General features: G+C 47.9%; 1 protein-coding gene across 1 annotated transcript in view; it reads right to left on the bottom strand.

Annotated features, from left to right (window-relative positions):
- Nucleotides 1-22,434, bottom strand: part of LOC144134104 (uncharacterized) — a 51,573-nt gene that overhangs the window by 19,729 nt on the left and 9,410 nt on the right. The window contains exons 6-8 of the mRNA XM_077667088.1: nt 20,216-20,361; nt 16,783-16,906; nt 4,687-4,854 (exon numbers count right to left, since the gene is read on the bottom strand). Coding sequence (XP_077523214.1) covers nt 4,687-4,854; nt 16,783-16,906; nt 20,216-20,361 — 438 coding nt within the window. The remainder of the gene's footprint in view (nt 1-4,686; nt 4,855-16,782; nt 16,907-20,215; nt 20,362-22,434) is intronic.

Genomic DNA, 22,434 nt, shown 5'->3' on the forward strand with positions numbered 1-22,434 from the left:
CTCGTTAGGTTGTTAATTACTGTTTTTACCTATCACTGCTGTCTTTGCGTTCGTCTTTTTTGGAGCAGTGCGAGAGGTAGAGAAAAGATGCTCTTTCCAGCTCACCCTGGCTCCTTTCTCCTTTTTTCGTTATGATCTTCTTCTTCTGCTCCTTCGTTTTGGATTCTGGAGCCTCTCTTCTCCTGGACGCCGATTTCTACCTTATCTTCATCTTGATGCCGATCTAGACTCAGATTTCGAACTGTAGTCCTCGCTAAACCAGCGTTTCCGGGCCCGCTCATGTCCTCCAGTGCGACCGTCACCCCTGTCTCCGCCGCCTGATTCCTCTTTTTCTCTCGTCCGTGGTCTCTCTTTCCTGAGGCTTTCCTTCCACTCCTTTGCCCCTGTAGGGTGTGTTTCCGTTCATACTGCACATCTGGGCTCGCAGCTGTGCCCATATCCTTGATCGCTGGCTGGGTGCATTTGGATGAGACGACGGCGTCAGGTGTCGGGCAGACGTCCGCCCTATGGCCGGCCTTGAAGCATATATAGCAAACTTGCCGCGATGATCGATAGGGGTAGCAACGGATCTCGCCGCCGTAGTAGTAAACGTAGCGGGGGAATATATTTCTTCTAAGTTAATGACCGCGCTTGCGGATTTGGCAAGCATTCTAAGATAAAATATTTGACTCCTTAGGTATGTAACCCAAGATGCGATAGTAAATCAGTTGGCTTGGTCTCTGCGTCCAGTCCTCGAATGGCACCTTTGCACGAATTCTCCGGCGCTGCCACGTAAGCCGCCACCACATAGGTTTTTGCACAAAAGCGTAGACTTGAAATGCTCTGCAAAGCATTTGCAGTCTCCGTGCTTGTCGTGCTGAGTATAGCTATTTTGGATCCATTGCGCAGCCATATAAGAAAGCTGCCTTCGTTGCAGATGTCTGGTTTTTCGCACGCTTTTGTTATAGCCGGCGTCATCTGATGCGTGCTCAGTTCGCTGATGGTGAGTATTGTGGTGTTGTTATGTTATTGATTCTTCGTTCTTATGATGACTTTCAAATCGTTTTTTGCAGTGGAAGTAGCTTCTCTCTGCGAACGGGATTCCACTTCAGTTCGGGTTGGCTCAGTGCTCAGTTGTCCGCCGCGTCGGCCCCGGTCTCCGGAACGGATATCAGTCTCGAGTTGTGGTATTTTCCAGTGAACCATCCGACGGTGTCGATGGTTCTCTTGTGCGAGAGGTCCGTTGTGTTGTCTTCGGGCTGAAGATTCTCTTCAATCGGTGTCGTGGCTGCAGCCGACGCCGCCGCGTCGTCGTCAGCCATCCTCGCGGGTCCCGCGTTGGAGGCAGCAGCGTTCCTTCGGGCTGACGGCCCGACGCCGCCTGGGTTTGGTGCAGCGTTCTCCACCTTGGATTTTCAGACGTGCAGAGAATGGCGAAATCTAGACTAACGGGTGAAAGCCGGTGATCCACGGATTTTGCTTGATTACTAGAAGAAAACGGAGTACCGTATTTTCCGGTGTATAAGACGCACCCTTGTATAAGACGCACTCGCCATATATGAAGGCTCTCATTGAAAAAAGTTGGTATATAAGACGCACCCGTGTATAAGACGCACCCCAATTTACCCACTTAGGCTAGTCAGGGTTAATTAAACACGCTTGATCGACCATCGCGAAATGAACCATGGGTGGACTCATCTGATCGCATAAAAGCTCCGTAGAGCTAAATAAAGTTATCCTACCCACCTACCTACCTATCTGTGAGAAGTTCTTCGTTTATGGTTTATGGGGTTTAACGTCCCAAAGCGACTCAGGCTATGAGAGACGCCGTAGTGAAAAGCCCCGGAAATTTCGACCACCTGAGGTTCTTTAACGGGCACTGACATCGCACAGTACACGGGCCTCAAGAATTTCTCCTTCAAAGAAATTCTAGCCGCCGCGGCCGGGATTGAACCCGCGTCGTTTGGGTCAGCAGTCGAGCACCATAACCACTGAGCCACCGCGGCGGCCTGTGAGAAGTTCTTAAGCAACGCTAAGTGATCGCAAAAGGCAACACTCACGCCATACCCGCCCACGTTTTAGCAAAAAAGAAAGAAAAATACGACGAAAGAACTCTCCCATATGTCCATAACAACATTTTATTTTTACTTAAAACCATCGAAGTCTTCATCTTCGGATGCGCTCTCAATAAGCTCGCCCATTTCTGGAGGCAACGCGGCTGAAGCATTCTCTTCATACTCAGAACCGCTGGTCTGATTGTCGTCGTGCTCGGTTGGCGATGAAGCTAGCAGGCCAGCCTTCCGGAACCCTGCAGTTATGGTTGCCACTCTAACAGCACTCCAGGCCTCATGGACCCACTTCACAACTTCGCTGTAAGAAGCGCGCCTCATGCGTCCAGTTGCGGTGTAGCTGTGCTCACCTTCCGTCATCCACGCCTCCCAAATACGTCGCAAAACAGCTTTAAAGCTGCGGTTGACGGAAATATCCAAAGGCTGTAGAACCTTCGTCAAACCACCGGGTATTATTGTAGGGGTACAGTTCTTCGCCTTGATTTGCCTCAGTGTCAAGTCAGTAATGTGCGCCCGCATGCTATCCATAACCAGAAGGCCTTTCCGGGAGTGAAAAAATCCATCCGGACGCTTCTAAAAGCACTTTCCGAGCCAAACTCCCATCATTTGCTCATCCATCCAGCCCTTCTTGTTAGTTGTGACAATAACACCAGGCGGAAAGCTTTCTTTTGGCATCGTTTTCCTTTTAAAAATTATCATCGGCGGCAGCTTTGTTCCGTCAGCACAGCACGCAAGTACGACAGTGAAGTGAGACTTTTTGTGCCCAGTTGTTCGTACTGTGACAGTCTTATCACCTTTCTGAGCGACACTTTTTGACATAGGGATGTCAAATGTTAGAGGCACTTCGTCCACGTTTACGATGTGGCTGTCGATGATGTTATTCTTTTCGACTTCCTTCTTCACAAATTCATGGAACTTTTCCACTTTCTCTCCGAAATCGTCTGGTAGTTGTTGAGACATTGTCGTTCGCGCTAGACAAGGCTTTGCGCTGCATAAATCTATAGCACCATGACGGCCCACCAACAAAATCAGCGGCACCGATTTCACTCGCCAAAGTGCGTGGTTTCAAGCGCAACTGCACGGTTGACAGAGCCCTACTTAGAGCCCGTTGTTCAAGAGCCCACTTGAGGAGACGGTCTTCAAGTTCAGGCCACCGCGCCTTCTTCCCGCGGTCAGCCTTCTTTCCGCTCTTCATCGCCTGCAGTTTGGCGGACGACTGTCGCCACGTGCGAATCATCTTCTCGGTGACGTCGAAATGGCGGCCCGCAGCCCGATTTCCGTTTTCGGTAGCATACTCGACCGCAGATAATTTGAACTTTGCGGTGTAGCTCTTACGCAACTTCGGTGGCATACTGTAGTAAGACCGAGCACGACAGGTGTAGGTAGTGGAAAACACACGCCGAAGTCACCAACACAGACGTAATACGTACACGGTTGCGAAGTTGCAAAGAATGACTAAAAAAGAACGCCGGCTTGGCTTGTCTTGACAATGTCGAGAAGCGCGACTGTCGCCATCTTTGGGAATTTCACATTACTTTTGCTTGCGCCTCCGAAACGACCGCGTGTTTGCGATTCTGGAATTCGTCATCCCCGCCGTTTCATGATAAAGTTCACCTAAAAAAAGTTGCGCACGGCGGTCCCCGTATTGAAGTATTAACCGTGCTACTACCGCATCATTGGTAGTGATATTTTTTCGGTGAAAAAAGCTTGAGCATGAACCTGAGTAATTTCTGAACCCACAAAAAAAAACGAAAAATTCGCATATAAGACGCACCCTTGTATAGGACGCACCAGCAAGATGTTTGGAAAAAAACCGCGTCTTATACACCGGAAAATGCGGTACTCCATCTTCGACTAAGTTGAGTTTTTCCAGGTGAAATGAGACAACGAGGCAGGAGCTCATGGGAAGCGATTTCGCTCCGTCTGGCCCGCTATGGCGGCGCGAACTGCAGATGATGGCTACGGTGCAGGTGCGGTGGAGGGGGCATGGCCGCCACCAAGCCATGCGCACATTCGGAGGGGGAGGGGGGGGGACAGAATGAGCGTTTTATGGGCATTGAGGGTGAAAAAAAGAGTAGACAGGGCCATTGCACCCAGAGGTTTCGTCGGGAAATGTGTGTAGTCCATGGAGGAAGGAAAACTTAGAAGAGGCCCTCGCTCTCCAAGCTGCACGCCAAAAAGTGTGCCGGAAGTCACGCGCACTTGCATAGGCTACTGGTAGTCTTTGGCCGATGACGCAGCCAATAGTAACGCTGGGTGCGGCGGTGTCGTGTGCTGCAATGCCTGCGGCGCCAGCGCGCTGAGACGGCGGCCAAGAAGGGAGGGGGGGGGGGGTGAAGGGGGGGCTAGGGGGAGCCTGCTTCAAAAATTGCTACGCAACCGCCTCTCCTCAGTTCTCTCTTTCCTCCATTGTGTAATATGTCCTAAATATATCCACTGCTTCTGTAATCGATATTCATTTTTTGTACCCGTGTGATTTATCCGCTGTTATTCGAACCCTAAAGTTGTTTAAAGTTCTAAGCTGTACTATTATAACTAAATTCAGGAGCTGCTACACCACTTGCGCAATGAAATGAAGAGCATGAAGTCATCTCTCTGCTTTGAAAAAACTCGTCAAGCTGCCCTTCGGCGCACTCACGTCTTCATACATAACAGTACCGACATCCCAGCAGGCGTCGCCGTAGTTAACCGTCGACTTGCCCGTCCTCCCTGGCAGCTGAAACATGGTCGCTCCCACATTAAGGGAGAATAGCACTGTCACTGTGTCCGGTATCTTCGCCTGGCCCATGAGCTCGACAGTCGATACCTGCGTGCATTGTACGACACAGCGCTTGGTTTTTCAGACAGCAATGAAGCGGCACACCTGGACAACACGTGTCAGAGTTTTCGCCTTGTTAAAAAGTTTTGTCTTAATTGCATAGCTTCTATGATATCTTTGCTACACTTCTAATGTGAACCATTAACAACGTTTCTGCACCAACTCTACTCTTTTTTAGTGCTAAAAGCACTACTCCTCCCGCAAAAAGATGAAGGTCATGTGGGTATGAAATTTGACCTTCAAACCAGGAGGAGCCGATGCTTCGCTCTTACGTCACGCCACATAACTTGATAAGCCTCGCCACAGCTGCGAATGCGGAGCCGACGGCAATCTCGCAACTGCCGGAAATCGCGTGACGAACCGTTCGCTATATAGAGAAGCGTGTGGCGTGTGCTTGCCTTTACACAAAGCCATGGATGAGCAACGTGCCGCAACTAGTGCTTCGACGATGCGCCATCGGCGGCAAGCGGTATCTGATGCACTTTACGATATGGAAAGCTGTAAGATTGAATAACTCTGCTGAACAGATCTATCGCTCGTCTTACCAGGTACAGCTGGATTTAACCTCAGCAATTTTTTTTATTTTCTTACGCATGTGCAACAGATTCTGCGACTATAGCCTCATGCCCTGAATTTCTGTGCTCACAGCAGGAAGTACTATGGAACGTGTGTTGTGTTGTGTTGGGTTTTATGGCACATAGGCAAGTATTATGGGAGGGGTGCTAGTGAAAAAATCCGAACACAAGGATAGGAATTGTCAGAGGCCGTTTCTAAAATACCTTATTCTTGAAATACTTCTGAAAGTATTTGTACCATTTTCGCTTATGCTTGACTGTTTTATCATTTTTGTTGTTAAATTTAAATTATTTTCAGTAATAATAATAATAATAATTGGATTTCGGGGAAAGGAAATGGCGCAGTACCTGTCTCATATATCGTTGGACACCTGAACCACGCCGTAAGCCAAGGGATAGAGGAGGCAGTGAACAAAGAAAGGAAGAAAGAGGTGCCGTAGTGGACGGCTCCTGAATAATTTCGACCCCCTGGGGATCTTTAACGTGCACTGACATCGCACAGCACACGGGCGCCTTAGCGTTTCTTCCTCCATAAAAAGGCAGCCTCCGCAATCGGGTTCGAACCCGGGTTCTTTTCAATAAAAATATAAAATCAAACCAGGCAATGCTGCACAAGAAGTTAATAAAAAAATTATCAGCTCTTTCATTCTACAATTAAGTTGCACTAAAATAATTTACCAACACGTATATAATTTTCTACATACATTTTTAATGCACTCAGTCAATTGAGCCGCAAGCGCCCGTACTCGTTCCGAGAAGGTTTTCGGTGAGTCAAGATTCCACTTATGCTCCATTTCCCGCACGTCTTGGGTTGTGATAAATCGGCGACATCGCAATGCATCCTTGTGTGGCCCAAACAGAAGCCCGCACATGGCTTGCTACAAAATTGTAATTATCAAGTTGCGTTTTGAGGTACTTGAATACCCTTCCTAGACTACGGGTCTTGCTCCCTCCGACATTAACCTATTTGATCCGCACAAGAAAGCTTTGCGAAGGCATCGATTTTCCACGGCCCTAGACGTGTGAGAAACAGCGAAAATTTGCCTTTATGACCAACCGATAACTTTCTCCTTAGGATACATATGCAAGCTTGTGGCCCAGTGGGCAAAGTGCATCGGAAAGGAAGGAGACTATGTAGATAATAGATAATGTTGTGCGCCTACCTTTGTCAAAATAGCTGTCGAATAAAAGCTGTCGGTAATTTCCAACTTCCACGCGTATATTTCAAAACTTTATTTTCCATCAGGAAGCTAAGCGCTCCCTTTTGAAGCGAAAAGATTCACTACGCTAGTCAAGACTGCGCTTCGCGCTAGCCGTCGTATGTCGGGGCACGAGTGACGTCACGCACGGCGCAGATGGCCGCCGCCGACTCCGACGCCTGACCTTTCGTCGATGCCGCGCGTGACGTCAAGCGCGGCGCATGTGGCCCCTGCCGCGCGCTATGCGTCATCGTTTGATGTTCGCCGCAAGCGCGTGTTTATCGCGGAGGCCGACTATATAACCGCTTGCCAGAGAATAGGCGTGCGCACTCGACATGGAAGGGGAGTGCGGCTGCTGCTAGAGTACGGAGAAAATAATAATAATAATAATAATAATTGGTTTTGGGGGAAAGAAAATGTCGCAGTATCTGTCTCCTATATCGTTGGACACCTGAACCGCGCCGTAAGGGAAGGGATAAAGGAGGGAGTCAAAGAAGAAAGGAAGGAGAGGTGCCGTAGTGGAGGGCTCCGGAATAATCTCGACCACCTGGGGAACTTTAACGTGCACTGACATCGCACAGCACACGTGCGCCTTAGCGTTTTTCCTCCATAAAAACGCAGCCGCCGTGGTCGGGTTCGAACCCGGGAACTCCAGATCAGTAGTCGAGAACTGAATTTGTCCGATCCAGAAGTACTCGCTTGGGAGTTGGCTGCACAACAGCGAAAAAAATGATAAAGCCAAAGCTAAACGTGCAGCCGAAACACCTGAACAACGGAAAATACGCCCTGCTAAACGACATCGGAAAGAAGCCGAAAAGCGTGTCTTGGCCGCATCTTCAGCCAGCAGCAGCCAAGCGAGTGAGGAAGAGGAAACAAGGAAGTCAGAAGAGGAAAATCCCAAGTCTCGCCGGGAAAATCCCAAGTCTCGCCGTTACAACGAGCCCGCCGCGGTGGCTCAGTGGTTAGTTAGGGCGCTCGGCTACTGATCCGGAGTTCCCGGGTTTGAACCCGACCGCGGCGGCTGCGTTTTTATGGAGGAAAAACGCTAAGACGCCCGTGTGCTGTGCGATGTCAGTGCACGTTAAAGATCCCCAGGTGGTCGAAATTATTCCGGAGCCCTCCACTACGGACGTATTTGTTCCTTCTTTCACTCCCTCCTTTATTCCTTCCCTTACGGCGTGGTTCAGGTGTCCAAAGATATATGAGACAGATACTGCGCCATTTCCTTTCCCCAAAAACCAATTATTATTATTATTATTATTATTATTATTACAACGACCACGTGGTACGACTTAGTGGGCACGACTGGCTTTTCGCTTGTATATCCAGGCTTAACCAGAGCTAAGCCACTGCCTAATTTTTTTGCTTATCGTGTGTTTATGCATAGAATGACCACTGTGTGATTGTGAGGGTCTTACAGCGGTGGCTACTTGTGAGACACCTTAAGCCACTGACAACGGTTACACCGGCTAGGTGATTACTAAAGGAATATACTTGTGTGTCTGCGGCGGTGTATCAGTGGTTAAAAGTCTCGTCTGCTGAGCCGAAGTTCCCGGGTTCGAACCAGGGAACTCCGGGTGCCCGTGTAAGGTGCAATGTCAGTGCGCGTTAAACATCCCCTGCGGGCGAAATTATTTGGAGCCCTCAAGTACGGCGCCTCTGACTCTCTTTCTTCTTTCGCTCCCTCTTTTATTTCTCTCATTATGGCGCAGTTCGAGTGTCCACCGATATGTGAGACAATTACTGCGCCATTTCCTTTAATCAAAAATTAAATTCAGTTTCATTTCGATTTTTTCGTGGTTTAACGTCCCAAAGCGACTTAGGCTATGAGGGACGCCATAGTGAAGGGCTCTGGAAACTTCGACCACCTGGGGTTCTCCAAAGTGCACCGACATCGCACAGTACACAGGTATCTAGAAGTTTGCCTCCATCCAAATGCGGCCGCCGCGGCCGGGATCGAACCCGCGTCTTTCGCATTAGCAGCCGAGCGCCATAACCAACTGAGCCACCGCGGCGGCTGCGAAAAAAATTGGAGAAAGAAAAGAGGCATGAAAACAGAACTGAGCGGACAGAACAGGACAGAGGGATCACAGTCCCGCCCTTGCATATGCTCACGCTCACTTCGACTTCGGTTGCGGCGCACTAAGCCGTGATCTCGGGACAACCTCCTGCAAGCCCCTGAAGCCTTGCGCTTCGAGTGAGAACTTTTATTTTGTGGTAATCGGGTGGAATTCCCAGCCGTAAGACGCCTCCGAACGCTTTCAAAGTCCTCTCGGGCACTGCTCGTTGGCGGTAGCTGGCAGTTCGCGAGCATGCGAAGGGTTGAACCCGAGCAGCGCTTTCAAGGGACGCTACTCGATAACATCCCGAGAGTCTTTCCCTACGCATTTCATAATGCAAATGGAGAACATTGTTGCCACGCTGCGTAATTCGGGAATGTCTGAGACAGCCGTACGGCCATTCCGCTGTCGTTACATTGCACACGTGTTTCATTGCGAGACTGGAGGAAGGATCGTCCCAGCGCTGTCGCAGCCAGAGATAGCGCTCGTCTTCGTAGGGTTTATAAGTAGTTATAAGAAGAGCAAAGGAAACTAAGGAAGAAGACAGTCAAAAAGAACACACAGTTAGAAAAAGTGAAACCATTTACTGCAGGTCTCGCTTAATTCCGCCGTTTACGAAACAATCATAAAGGTTGGAAAGTTCTAAATTTTTAGAATGAAAAATACAATCAGTTCTCTTCATCGCACACACCACCGCATCCTAAGTGCAGTTATGGAATGGTATGTCGCACTGCCCTTTGCTCATTGGGATATAGAGTCAATCGAAAGGCTCGTGGCTTCTGACATACAGTCTCGATAATAAAAATAGAAATTTTTTTTTTTGGGGGGGGGAGGAAATGGCGCAGTATCTCTCTCACATAGCGGCAGACACCTGAACCGCGCCGTAAGGGAATGGATAAAGGAGGGAGTGAAAGAAGAAATAGGTGCCGTAGTGGAGGGCTCCGGCATCATTTCGACCACCTGGAGATCTTTAACTGCAATGAGATCGCATAGCACACGGGCGCCCTAACGTTTCGCCACCATTGAAAAGCAGCCGCCGCGGTCGGATTCGAATCTGGCAACTTCGGATCGGCAGCCGAGCGAGTACAGTCTTGGTAGAAAGTCTTAAGGCCGCAGCGTTCAGGTGCAGCGAAATCACTGTCTAGAATGCTCCGTGTAGAGGGTCATTGAAAACACAAGTCAAAGAAAGATACTCTACCGCAAGAAACCTGCTGGCATATTAAGGTCCTTCGGTCTTCAATAGGGCCGCAATGGCTCCCTAGACTTGAAGAGGGAACGGAAGAAGCTAGCGAAGAAGAAGACCATTAACGAGTTAGCCGTAAGAGGGAAAGCACAGGAGTTTAGGATAGCGCTGCAAAACAGATACTCAGCTTTAACTGAGGAAGATGATCTTGATGTTCATTCAATGCACGATAACCTGACATCAATAATTACGGAGTGCGCAGTAGAAGTAGGCGGTAGGACAGTTCGAAAAGATGCCGGGAAGCTATCTCAGGTGACGAAAGATCTGATTAAGAAGCGCCAAAACATGAAGGCATCTAACACTACCGATAGAATAGAACTAACGGAGCTATCAAAGTTAATAAATAAGCGCAAGGTAGCCGACATAAGGAAGTTTAATATGGAGAGAATCGAGCATGCTCTAAAGAACGGAGGTAGCCTAAAAACAGTGAAGAGGAAACTAGGCATAGGTAAAAACCAGATGTATGCATTAAGAGACAATCAGGGCAATGTCATTAGCAATATGGATAAGATAGTTAACGTAGCCGAAGAGTTCTACACAGACCTGTACAGTAGCCAATGTAATCAGAACGCTAATGAGAAAGACAGCAGTGCACAGCAATGCGTCATCCCGCCAGTAACGAAAGATGAAGTAAAGAAAGCCTTAGATGCAGTGAAAAGGGGAAAAGCAGCTGGGGAGGATCAGGTAACAGCAGATCTGTTGAAGGATGGAGGGGACATCGTGCTAGAAAAAGTAGCCACCCTGTATACGCAATGCCTTATGACCTCGACTGTACCAGAAGCTTGGAAGAATGCAAACATTATCTTAATTCATAAGAAGGGAGACGCCAAGGACTTGAAAAATTACAGGCCGATCAGCTTACTATCCGTTGCCTACAAAGTATTTACTAAGGTAATCGCTAATAGAGTCAGGGCAACGTTAGACTTTAATCAACCAAATGATCAGGCAGGCTTTCGTAAAGGATATTCCACAATAGATCATATTCACACCATCAATCAGGTGATAGAGAAATGCGCAGAATATAACCAACCTCTATATATAGCTTTCATTGATTACGAGAAAGCATTCGACTCAGTGGAAACCTCAGCAGTCATACAGGCATTGCGTAATCAGGGGGTAGAAGAGCCTTATGTCAAAATACTGGAAGATATTTATAGCAACTGCACAGCTACTATAGTCCTCCATAAAGTCAGCAATAAAATTCCAATAAGGAAGGGCGTCAGGCAAGGAGACACGATCTCGCCAATGCTGTTCACCGCATGTTTGCAGGAGGTATTTCGAGGCCTGAATTGGGAACAGTTGGGAATAAGAATAAATGGAGAATACCTAAATAATCTGAGATTTGCTGATGACATTGCCTTGCTGAGTCACTCAGGAGGTGAACTGCAAATCATGATCAACGAGTTAGACAGGCAGAGCAGATCAATGGGTCTAAAAATTAACATGCAGAAAACCAAGGTAATGTTCAACAGCCTAGCAAGGGAACAACAGTTCACAATTGGCAGCAAGAGCCTAGAAATTGTGCCGGAATACGTCTACTTAGGGCAGGTAGTGACAGCTGATCCGGATCATGAGAGGGAGATAACTAGAAGGATAAGAATGGGGTGGAGCGCATATGGCAAATTCTCGCAGATCATGAGTGGCAGTTTACCAATTTCCCTCAAGAGGAAAGTGTACAACAGCATAATCTTACCGGTACTCACCTACGGGGCAGAAACGTGGAGGCTAACGAAAAGAGTTCAGCTTAAGTTAAGGACAACGCAGCGAGCCATGGAAAGAAAAATGATAGGTGTAACGTTAAGAGATCGGAAGCGGGCAGAGTGGGTGAGGGAACAAACACGGGTTAATGACATCCTAGTCGAAATCAAGAGAAAGAAATGGGCTTGGGCAGGGCATGTAATGCGAAGGCAAGATAACCGCTGGTCTTTAAGGGTAACGGAGTGGGTTCCAAGAGAAAGTAAGCGTAGCAGGGGGCGGCAGAAGGTTAGATGGGCGGATGAGATTAAGAAGTTTGCAGGCAAAGGGTGGATGCAGCTGGCAAAGGATAGGGTTAATTGGAGAGACATGGGAGAGGCCTTTGCCCTGCAGTGGGTGTAGTAGGGCTGATGATGATGATGATGATGATGATGATGGCTCCCTTAAGCGGCTGAAGCGAAAAGCGATTGGCCTGAGGACTTTTGACAAAGACTGTGCCTATAAGAGGCTTTGTATGTTCTCAATGAAACGTTTTCACAAATTTGTACTTACACCACTAGGAGCCTTAAAACTAAAGTAAGGAAAGGTCGGCCCGGATCTGTATTTCTTTACCAAAACATGATGGGCGGCAGGGATGCCTGTGGTCCTTGTGTCACTTTAAGCAGTAAGCGGATGCCTTGAAAGTCGTAGCACCATTTTCATCTTGTGTTTTCGTGTAATTGGTGCTAGTTATTGCGCATAAGTGAACAAAATGATGGTGGCGAAACGCAAAGGCGCCCGTGTGCTGGGCGATGTCAGCGCACGTTAAAGATACCCAGGTTGACGAAATTATTACGGAGCCCTCCACTACGGCTCATCTTTCTTCCTTTCTTTTCTTCGTCCCTCCTTTATCCCTTCCCTTACGCCGCGGTTCAGGTGCCCGCCGATATGTGAGACAGATACTGCGCCATTTCCTTTGACCAACAGCCAACAGCCAATTCAAGCAAATAAACGCGAGATGACTGCATCCAATTTGCAGAACGCCTGCTACATATGTTTTGGTTGGTCAGCTTGTTTCACAGTATAATCGAGATTGAGCGACAAAAAAAACAGGAAGGAATAGATTGGTTTGGTTTGGTTTAAGGGGGTTTAACGTCCCAAAGCGACTCAGGCTATGAGAGACGCCGTAGTGGGGGGCTCCGGAAATTTCGACCACCAGGGGACCTTTAACGTGCGCTGACGTCGCACAACACACGGGCCTCTAGAATTTCGCCTCCATCGAAATTCGACCACCGCGCCCGGGATCGAACCCGCGCCTTTCGGGCCAGCAGCCGAACGCCATAACCACTCAGCCACCGCGGCGGCCAGGAATAGAGTACACACATACGTATACATGTGCGTACGTTCTTCTGTATATAAAACATGAATAATAATTGCTTTTGGGGGGAAAGGAAATGGCGCAGTATCTGTCTCATATATCGTTGGACACCTGAACCGCGCCGTAAGGGAAGGGATAAAGGAGGGAGTGAAAGAAGAAAGGAAGAAGAGGTGCCGTAGTGGAGGGCTCCGGAATAATTTCGACCACCTGGGGATCTTTAACGTGCACTGACATCGCACAGCACACGGGCGCCTTAGCGTTTTTTCTCGATAAAAACGCAGCCGCCGCGGTCGGTATATAAAACATGAAAATTCCTTTTGAGGAAAGGTATTGGCGCAGTGACTGTCTCACATATATCAGTGGACACTCGAGCCATCCCGTATGAGACTTGAGGAACAGATAAAGAAGGGAGTGAAAGAAGGAAGGAATAGGTGCCGCAGTGGAGGTCTGCGGAAAAATTTGACCACCTAGGGTTCGAACCCGACCGCGGCGGCTATGTTTCGATGGAGGCGAAACGCAAAGGCGCCCGTGTGCTGTGCGATGTCAGTGCACGTTAAAGGTACCACCTTTCCGGAGCCTTCCACTACGGCACCTCTTTCTTCCGTTCTTCTTTCACTCCCTCCTTTACCCTTCTCTTAAGGCGTGGTTCAGGTGTCCAACGATATGTGGTACAGATACTGCGACATTTCGTTTCGCCAATAACAATAATAATAATAACAATAATAATAATTGGTTTTTTGGTGAAAGGAAATGGCGCAGTATCTGTCTCACACATCTTTGGACACCTGTACCGCGCTGTAAGAGAAGGGATAAAGGAGGGAGTGAAAGAAGAAAGGAAGAAAGAGGTGCCGTAGTGCAGGGCTTTCGCCACAAAACAATTTTCAATTTTTCACCTAGGGATCTCTAACGTGCACTGACATCGCACAGCGCCCGGCAACCTTTTGCGTTTCGCATTCATCGAAACGCAGCCGCCGCGGTGAGGTTCGAACCCGGGCACTCCGTGCATGAAGCATGCGCACTTAACGTTTTGGTTGAGAGACTATCCTAACTGATTCCTACGTAAGGGAAACCTGTTAAAATAAGCCAGATGAGGAGGTGATTCGAAATAAATGAGTGACGGGCTGGCTGAGGACCTCTGAGAAAGGCCTTTTTTTTCTTTTGCAGGGTACTCCACCTGTCTGACAATGATAATTAGTCTGGTCTGTAAACTCGCCGCTCATTAAACAATTATGCTCGGCGTCCTTCTACTTCCATCGATGGTTGCTCCGATCTTCCTTGAGAGCTGAGACTCGTTCTAACCTCCCATGCTTAGCCTTTACAATGCAGGGTACTGCAAACTGTCTTAACAAGACGGCAGAGGCACTCATCCATTCAGTGTAAATTGGTCACCCTGATCGACTTCATAATTTTGTGCGACAGCTGGAATGGAAGTAAAGATTAAATCTAACCAAACATCTTGGGCCCTTGTAGACGCCACAGATGGGCACAGGAACTGCCTTATGTGTATTCGGTGGGTACACGCAAAAAATTCGTGAGAATATCAGAAAAAAAATTTAATGCGAAATAGCTGATGTACATTACTTCATGCTGCTTTCTGACCGACGCCAGTGACGCCCTTACAGAACTTCTCATTTGGGAATAGCTGGTAGCATTTGTAAGAGGAGCTGCCTGAGTATACACGGTTGGCTGTGTCGACTTCGCAAAGCCTCCGGTCGCAGTTAAATAAGGCCGTTTATTTTACTCAGTGCCGACTAGTTCGAACACGGTATCCGGAATAATCTCGACCACCTGGGGATCTTTAACGTGCACTGAGAGTATCTGTTACGGGTCCTAGTTGGACTTATTTTTGGAAACGTGGCGGAGAGTTTGAAGGATGCTTCACTCCCGCCACCGGTTGGCCCGGTATTGCACTACCTCCGGGATCGGCCTTGTCTTTAGCGCGTCTTTACTATCCTGTCTTTCTATCCCATCTTTCAACTCTCCTACTATCTGCACATGGTAGCAATTGTGGCTCGGCTTGAGCCAGTGAGCAGGCCTGTGCATTTTCCTTTCTTTCGTCCTGCAGCAACAGACAAGACGTGCACTGACATCGTACAGCACACGGGTGCCTTTAGCGTTTCGCGCCATCGCGGTCGGGTTCGAAACCGGGTACACGACCGCTTTAATCACTTAGCCAATACGGCACCTTTCTTCCTTTCTTCTTTCACTCCCTCTTTTAACGTTTCCCTTACGGAGCGGTTCGGGTGTCCACCGAGATATGTGACAGTTACTTCGTCATTTCCTTGCCTGGAAATCAAATTTCAATTTCAACACGGTGCTTAACCTGCCTAAACATTCAATGTAAATCAGCCAATAGTGTGGAAGATATTGCATATAACGATTGAAAAACACATCTCTTACCCGATCAAAAAAATGGCCAGGCTAAGCTTGGTTAAGCCAAGAATGCGTTGCATATCTCGATGGAGTTCCGTGCTGCTCCGTTGACTCGATAGGCTATTGACTCGATCGCCATTGAAACTGCCCGTGTAGCAGCGCTCGATCGCCTTTGAGTCGATAGACTATCGGTTCGAGGGCCCTCGAAATGGCCGTGTGACAGGGGTATAAGACTGTCCCGGCGAAGGAGCGCAGCTCTTTTATACATATGCCGTGACGTCAATCATAGCGCAGCGCCCCTAGCGGGAGGAGCGGGAGTCAGGTGGTGGCTGCGGCCGCGCGCGACCACGCGAGTTGGGGCCCAGCTTTTCCTCCGTGACGTCACGCGCCGGCGCAGCGCCCCTAGCCGGAGGAGCGGGAGTCAGGTGGTGGCTGCGGCCGCACGCGACCGCGCGAGTTGGGGCCCAGCTTTTCCTCCGTGACGTCACGCGCCGGCGCAGCGCCCCTAGCGGGAGGAGCGGGAGTCAGGTGGTGGCTGCGGCCGCGCGCGACCGCCGAGTTGGGGCCCAGCTTTTCCTCCGGCTGTCGTGACGTCACGTCACGTGGTTTGCTGGCTGCCCGGCCGCGCCCAAGGGCTGAACTGAGTGATTGCAATATGCAACGCATAAAAGAAATGTTTTGCCGCAGTGGTGGACTCCGGAATAATTTCGACCACCTGGGGACCTTTACCGTGCACTGACGTCGCACAGCACACGGGCGCCTGTGCGTCTCGCCTCCATCGAGTTTCTACGGAGGAGAAACGCAAATTCGCCCGTGTGCTGAGCGATGTCAGTGCACGGTAAAAATCCCCAGGTGGTTGAAATTATTCCGGAGCCCGCCAGTACGACACCTCTTCGTTTCTTATTTAATCCCTCCTTTGTCCCTTCCTTTATAGCGCGGTTCGAGTGTACACCGATGTATTGAGACAGTTACTGCGCCGTTTCCTTTCCCCCAAAAACTAATTTTTCTGCGGCGGCCGTGTTTCGATGGAGGCGAAACGCAAAGGCGCCTGTGTGCTGTGCGATGTCAGTGCATGTTAAAAGATCCTCAGGTGGCCTGAATTATTTCTGGGCCCTCCACTGAGGCACCTCTTCCTTCCTTTTTTCTCCCAGTTCCGCCTTTATCCCTTCTCTTACGGCGCGGTTCAGGTGTCCGCAGAGATAGATAGGGCGCCATGTAATTTCCCAAAAAGCAATTAATATTTATTTATAATTTTTCTATTACACTATTTTTACAAACGACTCGTGAATAATATAAAACACCCTGAAAACGTTTTCTACATAACGAACGGAACGATCGCGTAGCAGCCAGACATGTTGTCCCGAGTGAATCGAGTCACGGAAGAGAGAGAGGAGCACAAGGCGCCCTCACTCACCATGCTGGGCAACGGCAGGGGCAGGCTGTTGTCGTATATTGTCGGACCGGCCACGACGCACTGAGTGGTGGGTCTATCGTCCAGCAGGTGCGTGTAGAGGACCAGCATGTCCATAGGATGCGTCCTGCACACGGACGCTGCGTCTGTGCAATACATGAAAACTCCGACAAAGAAGTAGCACGATCGGGAGAAAAAAAAGGCATTGTTAGATACAGGCCGGGTAAGGATAAGGTAACGAGTCTTTTGTGTTGCTTCATCCTAATGGGTTTTTTTTATAGCGAGAGCTACACTGGGCTGCCAGACCAGAATTTCGCGGTACATGGGAGAGGCCAGTTGTGCGCATGCGCCGTTACCATGGCGAGCGAAGAGGTGCAGGAGCGAAGTGCGGCGTGTGCTTCGTTATCGCCGCGCGCCCGCTCCACCTTCAAAGCCGAGCGCGACGTCACAAGGATGAGCAGTTGTGCTCATGCGCCCATACCATTGTAACCAGTGAGACCCCACAGCTGCGCCGCGTTCTTCATCGCCGCCTCGCCGCACGCCGCTGTCACCCGAACCCCGCGTCGCATGCGCAGGATTGCGTATAAAACGCGATGTAGTGGGCGTCTGCATCACAACGTTTGACATGCATGCAGAGAAGGAGAGTCCAGCCGCTGCTAAACGGCGGTATAGACAAGAGAAGATTAACTCTTCTGATCCTGAGGCTGTCACCTGGCGCTTGGCTTGAACCAAATAAAGTTGAAGTCTGTGTACGTGAAACAAGGTATCACCGCTGTCAGACATCTCCCTTCCATCGCGGTGAATAATGGTGAAGCCTGCTGTGTTCGCTTTCTGGAAAGCAGCATTATCATCCAAGGAGTCTACATGGCACCGGGAGCATCTGTCAAGCAGACAATTGATGTGGTTGCCTACGGCACGGTTTCAGAGTTGTGTGCTACTTTGGGTTATTTCAACAGAAAACAGGACTCTCTTAGTCAGTGTATAAAAGAAAAGTTTCAATTTAATTTAGCTTCGGACCCTCACATCCAGACTGCACAATGGGGAACTACTATAGAGATTGTACAGTAAAGAGGTTCTACCAAATTGAAATACTGTGTGAACAAAATGGAAACCGCTCGCTGCTATTTCACAGGTCATCGGGCAGTCTTCGTCTCTGTCAAGCAAAATGAATAAAAGATGTGTATACCCAATGTCTCTCATTGCTATACATAAAGTGACCACAACAAGCTCAGCCAGGGAAACGCACCTCTCGCTACGTATATTCTGGCATAGCCGAGCTAAGCCACTGCCAAATTTCTTGTTTTTCTCTCTTAGTGCCTTGCTCAACGGGGCTGTACCTCCACCAAGATTTCGCTCGAGCAGGCGACAAATCAGTTGGGAAAATTTGATCCATTCTCAATAAACAAAGAAAAAAAATGAGTTCGAATCTGAATGTACAGTTTATTTAAGACGGTCATCTTCATCATCATTTATTGACCATTAAAGACCCCTGGGTGCCGGGGCATTACATAAGGGGGAGGCGTTCTATCACAAAAATACAACAGGTCACAATCAGTGCCATATATATAGATATACTGGCAGGATATAAAGAGAAAATGTACATAAATCTATCAGACAGAGTGGCCAAACATATATAGAACGGGCAGTAAAACGCAAAGGGAAGAATAATCAACATCAGGCATTGAAGTGTGACAGGAGCAATTGGCGGAACTTACATGGATCGCATTCGATGACAATGGATTAAGGTGTTGAATTGCATTCTTCAATGGCAACAGGCAGAAATGACTTGTTAAATGCCTTAGTGGAGCCGTGCACGCGCGTATAATCCTGCTTGATCCAGACAATGAGAGCTTTGTGTTATGTGTGGAACGTGAGGATCGAACAAGGCGGCAGTTGAAAGTACCCTAGTCAAGCCACAGGAGCTGCCTTAAATAAACATTGGCGATTTTGGGGGTGGCATGATTTGGGCTTTGACACTTCCCTCCTTCCATGATTTGTTGGCTAATGGTCAACGGGCATCATATAAGCCTATAAGTGCGTAATTAACGCACTGCTACGATTATACTCAATAGAATCATAAGTTTGTTGTCGGCGTCAAAAGAGATGCGACTCATTAGTGCGTGTAGCCAAGAGCTTACAGCTCCTCAAAAGGCAGGCCGCAGACAAGTAGGCAGAGACCACAAGAACTGACCGAAGTAGTTACTTTGGCAGAACGGATGCTTGGGCGAGTTGGTAATTCATTTTAAAACAGAACAGCGCGCACTTTGACAGGGACACGAGGAAGACACGACACAGACGAGCGCTGTCATGCAACTGCTGTCAGTTGCAAGATAGCGCTCGTCTGTGTCGTGTCTTCCTCGTGTCCCTGTCAAAGTGCGCGCTGTTCTGTTTTACTTTGGCAGAGTTTGAGAAATGGATTTATTACACTCACTCCATCCTGAAACTTTTCAGCGCACTCGACAGAATATTGCCCAGATTCTGCTTGGCACTTGTAGAATTTAAAGAACTCAGTTATTTGCGTTGGAGCTCTCTGAAGTTTATCTTACGGTGCATTTCTCTGCCGTACATTTCGTTTAAATACTTTATGTTTCTCAGTTTTTGAGAATGTTAATCCTCAGAACGCAGATTCAAGTTTCAGTTCTCCGCCATAGTTGTGCTCGATGATGCGTGAACCTGGCAATCCTTCAAGAAACATCTTGTAAGACGCATCTAAAAAGTATTTTGCTCTGTAGCTTGAGGCGAGAATTCGTATCGTCTCAAGGCGACTGCTTCACTGCAGCAGCAGCGAGATCAATAACATGAGACGCACTGCTGGCAACATGGTTCAGGCTCACAAGTGTCTTCGACTAAGCAAAATAATACATACCACCTGTGAGCTCTATTTTAATGTGGGAAAACTTTTGCATACTTTTCATGGTGCCAATGTAAGCATATGGGATTGCCTAACTAAGGCATCCAATAAGAAACGACAAATGCGACTGAATTCCTCATTTTTTTTCTGTGCGCGGTCCTCGAATATTTCTTTTCCATAAAGAAATGGTAAATTCCATTTTTGGGAATACAAGCATGAAATCACTCTGTCATGGCTGGGAAAAGCCCGTACTTTGGTATTGTGATAATATTACCCGCCTATCTACGCGCGCACACAACCAAAGCAACAATTTAGACTAAATATTAAGGTATCATGAGGAATGATTATTATTTGTGTCGCATGTCAACACCTAGTTGCTCCACAGCTTTGAAGAATTTGTTACCACAAGAAGCAAAGATCTGCAGCTCAAATTAGACACAAGTAGACTGCTTTCTCATTTTCTTTCTCATTGAGAGTTCAGTTTCAATCACGGAGGAAGAATAGACTATTCTTCCACCGTGGTTTCAATTCTAGATCCGCCACTAGTACTTCAAATGCCTATTCAGGTGACACCCTGGGGCTTACACGGAGATGTTGTGGATGATCTTGGCCAGCTGTTCCTTCTCGGACTCAAAGTTGCCATACCAGGCCTGGATACCGAGGACAAGGTAGCGCCGCTTGTACTGCTTGCCAGTGGTCTCATCACTCATCTCTTGCAGGCTCCTTAGCTTCTGTGAATGGTTACAGGTGCGCAAATTAATGTGTATTAGCGTCCGGAAACAGGAGCAGTCTGGACACAGTGTCCGTATGTTGCAGTTAGTGCATGCATCACGCGATGAGAGACACGCCGGTTTGCTGTGCGAATCATTCTAGTCGTAAGCAACCTAGAGGCTAACACCACAGAATATTTAGTGCACCGGAAAAGTTTTGCGAACTGGAATTACAATGCGCATTGAATTTATGTTGATGTATTTAGTTTCGTATCACCCTACCTTTGTCCCTCACCTCTTTAATATATATAGTCGACGTAATTACTCTCATTGTCATCAGGTGTCGACTAATTCTCTGGACACACTGTCCTGTAGCCCTAGTTGAAATGTGCTAAAGGGCCGCCAGTAAAAACACAAAAAATCAGTAGAATCATGATAACTGTTGCTGTTTAACACGTACCCAAACGTAGCCATACGGCTACAAAGTAAAGCTTCTTTACAAATGGGAATCCGCTAAACATTAAACTAACAGCATTCTCACATCACATGGCTGATAAATACGCTCTCATTATGCCATCTGCCCGCAGTTCAGATCAGCTTTGAGGGTGGAGTGATTGGCGTGGGCAGGCGATGGCCAAGGTTTTGATCTCCGTGGCCGAGACAAGTTTTTCCTCGACTACAAAGTTTCTGTGAAAGCTGAACCGCTTTCCTTGGTAGCAGCATGCCTCCGCTTGACCGGATGCTAATAACTAATTACTGTTGTACTTTGGAGATACTGCCTAAACTTGTTCTACTATAATCAAAATCTGAATTTCCCGAAGGTACTTTTTCAAACGCCAAAATAAATCGAAGTTTATGTGGGCTTTAGACAGGCACAGGCATGTAAAATTTAAATATTATGTCTGTTCCTTACGAAATTTAACGAGAACTGCTCTTGCTCTTCTGCTGCTCGCGCTTAAAACCAATAAATATTGAGGCGGAGAGTAACTTAGCAGGAAAGGAGATGGCATAGCGTAAGAAGAGTCGCAGAATTTGGCAACAAGCTTCATGATTGTGTTTAAATAAGTGCAAAAGCGGTATAAGTTCTAACCTCTGAAAATTATAGTATTGGGGGTGTCGAATACTTTATACATAGAAATAGTTGGATAAAAGAATGCTACCAAAAACGGTATGCAGCAAGTTTTTCGAAGTGGTTTATGAATGTTAGGAGCAGCATGCGTTTCGGAGGCATGTTAGGTTTGTGGCTACTTTTTTTGCGACATGCACGTCTTAGAAACGGAAATAAAGGTTTAGCTACAGTGCTGCGTGCAAAACAAAAGAAAATGATTGTTTATACCAGTAAATGACACACGAAGTTGCGCCGTTGTGGGCCCAATATGCGGTATAGGGTTGGGCATCCCTTGCCTACATCGGCCCATTTAGGCTATTGCGTGCTCAGGCCCAATTTGGGCTTGTCCATTGTTTATCCTGGATGAATCCGATATCTCTATTGCAGGAGCTGAAGCCTCATCGGCTCCTAGCTGGCAACTTAAGGATGGACTTACCTTTCATGTTGGCTCTATGTGGAAAAAACTTCAGTCAGCCGAAATTGGAGGGCAGCCAACGGAAACCCTCTGTTAGCCCGCCATCCACTGTTCGGGACTGACAAATCAGTGTGCATGCACGTTATTTTTTATCTATTCTTTAATAGTTAACTTGAATGTGTGCCATTTGTTACGATTTATACTATAATCTACGCCTATATACACATTTACAAAGCATAAGTAAAATAAATTGCGCAAAATGACCACAGCATACGTATGATTAAGTGTTCGGGGCACGTTAAGCAGCAGACACGGACAGACCGCACTAGGCACTATATCGTCGGGGAAATGCAAAGTACCTCTACATCGGCTTCCTGTGGGGGCCGATTTAGCGCAGTTACACGAGATTACGCCAACATCAGATGAGCATTACCAAATAAAGCCACCATTGAAAACATGCCCCATTGGCCCCATTAAACGGTTATGGGCCTGGTGTGACATGACCCTCTGATTGTCAGTTGGCCAGGATAGCCTCAAGTGACCATGACCTTCACTTAAATGTCCCCCATGA

Source organism: Amblyomma americanum, chromosome 5 (assembly GCF_052857255.1).
Source record: "Amblyomma americanum isolate KBUSLIRL-KWMA chromosome 5, ASM5285725v1, whole genome shotgun sequence".
NCBI lineage: Eukaryota > Metazoa > Arthropoda > Arachnida > Ixodida > Ixodidae > Amblyomma > Amblyomma americanum.